Source organism: Fragaria vesca, linkage group LG6, assembly GCF_000184155.1.
Source record: "Fragaria vesca subsp. vesca linkage group LG6, FraVesHawaii_1.0, whole genome shotgun sequence".
In the NCBI taxonomy this organism is placed as follows: Eukaryota; Viridiplantae; Streptophyta; class Magnoliopsida; order Rosales; family Rosaceae; genus Fragaria; species Fragaria vesca.
In genome coordinates this window covers 19,043,143-19,045,270 of record NC_020496.1, presented here as the reverse complement: position 1 = coordinate 19,045,270, position 2,128 = coordinate 19,043,143, and the positions used below count along the sequence as shown (strand labels likewise).

The following is a 2,128-nucleotide window of genomic DNA, read 5'->3' as shown; positions in this document are numbered from 1 at the left end:
CTTAACTGAAAAAAACCAAAGGTTTATGAAACGAAAGTGATAATGATGATCAACAGCTTCAAATCAGAGACTTGTCCAACAAATAGGATGTTTTTTTAAAGGAGTCCAACAAATAGGATTGAGATCGAAGATTTTTGAACCGGGTTTCCTCGAATACATGTCAAATCCACCGCGCCACCGCCTCTAGCCAGAACCAACGAGGCTGCAAGGAAGCTAATGAGCATAGAATCCACATAATGGGAAAGAATTCGTAAAGAATGAACTAGCTAGGATGGGATATTAGAAGCTGATTTAGCCAACACGCAGGAGACTCAGATACCTTATTCAATTAAACGAAACGTACGATATATGCCAAGAACAAGAGCCTTTTTGGACGTACATGACCTTATGTATTCATGTTTTTATTGAAAGCGATGTACATTGTCTAGCTATTCTTCACTTGAAATTGTTATTAGGGTTTGTATCATATGTTAAGAATTCTATATAATTCCATTGAATTGCAAATAATTAAATATAACTGACACCATAAACTCAGCAAAGTAAGTGGATTATAGATAGTACGTAGAACAAAACAAGCTAGAGATCCAAGGATCGAATTACATAGATATGATTGAGGGTTTCCTAGACCACTCAACCAATAATACAAATTTATTGATCAGCAAAAGCTTCCATACTAATACTCTTACAGCAGCACGATCATATCATCTAGTTCTTGGTTTCGGGTCCATGCCCTCCACGTCCTCCCTTTCCTCCCTTTCCTCCATTTCCTCCCTTGCCTCCTCCATTGCCTCCCCTGCCTCCTCCGTTTCCTCCCCTGCCTCCTCCGTTTCCTCCTTCGTACCCTCCGTTTCCTCCCCTGCCTCCTCCGTTTCCTCCATTGCTTCCCCCTCCGTTTCCTCCCTTGCCGCCCCCGTTTCCTCCATTGCCTCCTCTGTTGTATCCTCCTCTGCCATCTTCATTAATTCCAAAATATAATTTAGGGTTAGAAAGGAAAATAAAAGACGACGTACCAATTATATATATATATATATATATATCTCACAACGACTCGCTTTACATATATGCATGCATAACTCACAAATTGATTATTACAGGAATAATTTTTAAAAAAAATTATGAAAGCGGTCCGGATCGAAACTTTTACCAGTAGTTGCAGCTGTTGTCTCAGACAGATCACGATGAGCCGAGACCTCAGCAGTGATGAGGAGAACGGCAAAGACAAGAAGCAGAATAGTCTTTGAGTACGCCATTTCTCAGTTGATTGCTTACAGTTTGTATCTGTGAAGTGTAATGTAAGAACAGCTGATTGATTTTGGGGTGAACTTAATGTAGCTTGGCGCTCTCTATTTATAGACAAAACTTGCAGCGGCAAGTGAGAGAGTGATGAGGAGATCGAAGAGCAAGTGAGAAAAAAGTCAGAGATGGAGGTTGATTTGTGAGGCCTACGTTTTTAATTTTTTTTGTCGTTGATCTGGAATTAATATACGTGTATCTTATTTATCAATAATGATTTTAATTATTTGGTTCTGATGATAAGGTGGATAGATAGAAGGATCGATCGAGATTGTAGGTTAGTACAATTCAATCAAGTAATTAAGAATTGGAGTCCACGTACAGAAGATTTCCAGGGAGAGAGTCCAGTCTTAAATGGCAAAATTTCAAGGCTATTATTATCAAAGTCCTATTCTCATCATGCATTGCCGAATGCCGACCAACATTAACTGCATGCTTCTTGACTGTAATATATACTTACCTCAGGTAATTAGAGAGATGGTAAAAGAATTTTGAAATAATGGTAGCTAGGCTAGGCTCTTCAAACCATTTGAATGATATGTTACTGTATTATGTTGATGAACATCTCACATGTCTACCGTCGTTGATGATTTGTCGCTGTCCCGTCATGAATCATTTTTACAAATTAATGGATATATATCAAGGCCTCTAAATACGGCCGGCCAGTACAACAAGAAGAGACATGCGATCTACGTACACACAAACGAAGCTTCTGACAAATCCCAACAGGCTGCTAATTAACCTCTTGAGAGCAAATATACCCATGAATGAAGGGCAATTGTTAGATATGTTAATTAAATTGATACGACTAATTCACTATTCATCTGATATCGGT

General features: G+C 38.8%; 1 protein-coding gene across 2 annotated transcripts; it reads right to left on the bottom strand.

Moving 5' to 3' along the window:
• Nucleotides 1-489: 489 nt before the first annotated feature.
• On the bottom strand, nucleotides 490-1,377 carry LOC101313230. Of its 2 annotated transcripts, XM_004303311.1 has the most exons (3): nucleotides 1,145-1,319; nucleotides 861-953; nucleotides 490-818 (listed from the first exon to the last, which is right to left on the bottom strand). In XM_004303311.1, exons 1-3 carry the CDS (start codon nucleotides 1,248-1,250, stop codon nucleotides 706-708), a joined length of 312 nt encoding a protein of 103 aa, XP_004303359.1. In that variant the 5' UTR covers nucleotides 1,251-1,319; the 3' UTR covers nucleotides 490-705. The 2 variants fall into 2 exon arrangements, with proteins under 2 accessions (XP_004303359.1, XP_004303358.1); XM_004303310.1 differs by having other exon boundaries at nucleotides 490-953; nucleotides 1,145-1,377.
• Nucleotides 1,378-2,128: the final 751 nt, after the last annotated feature.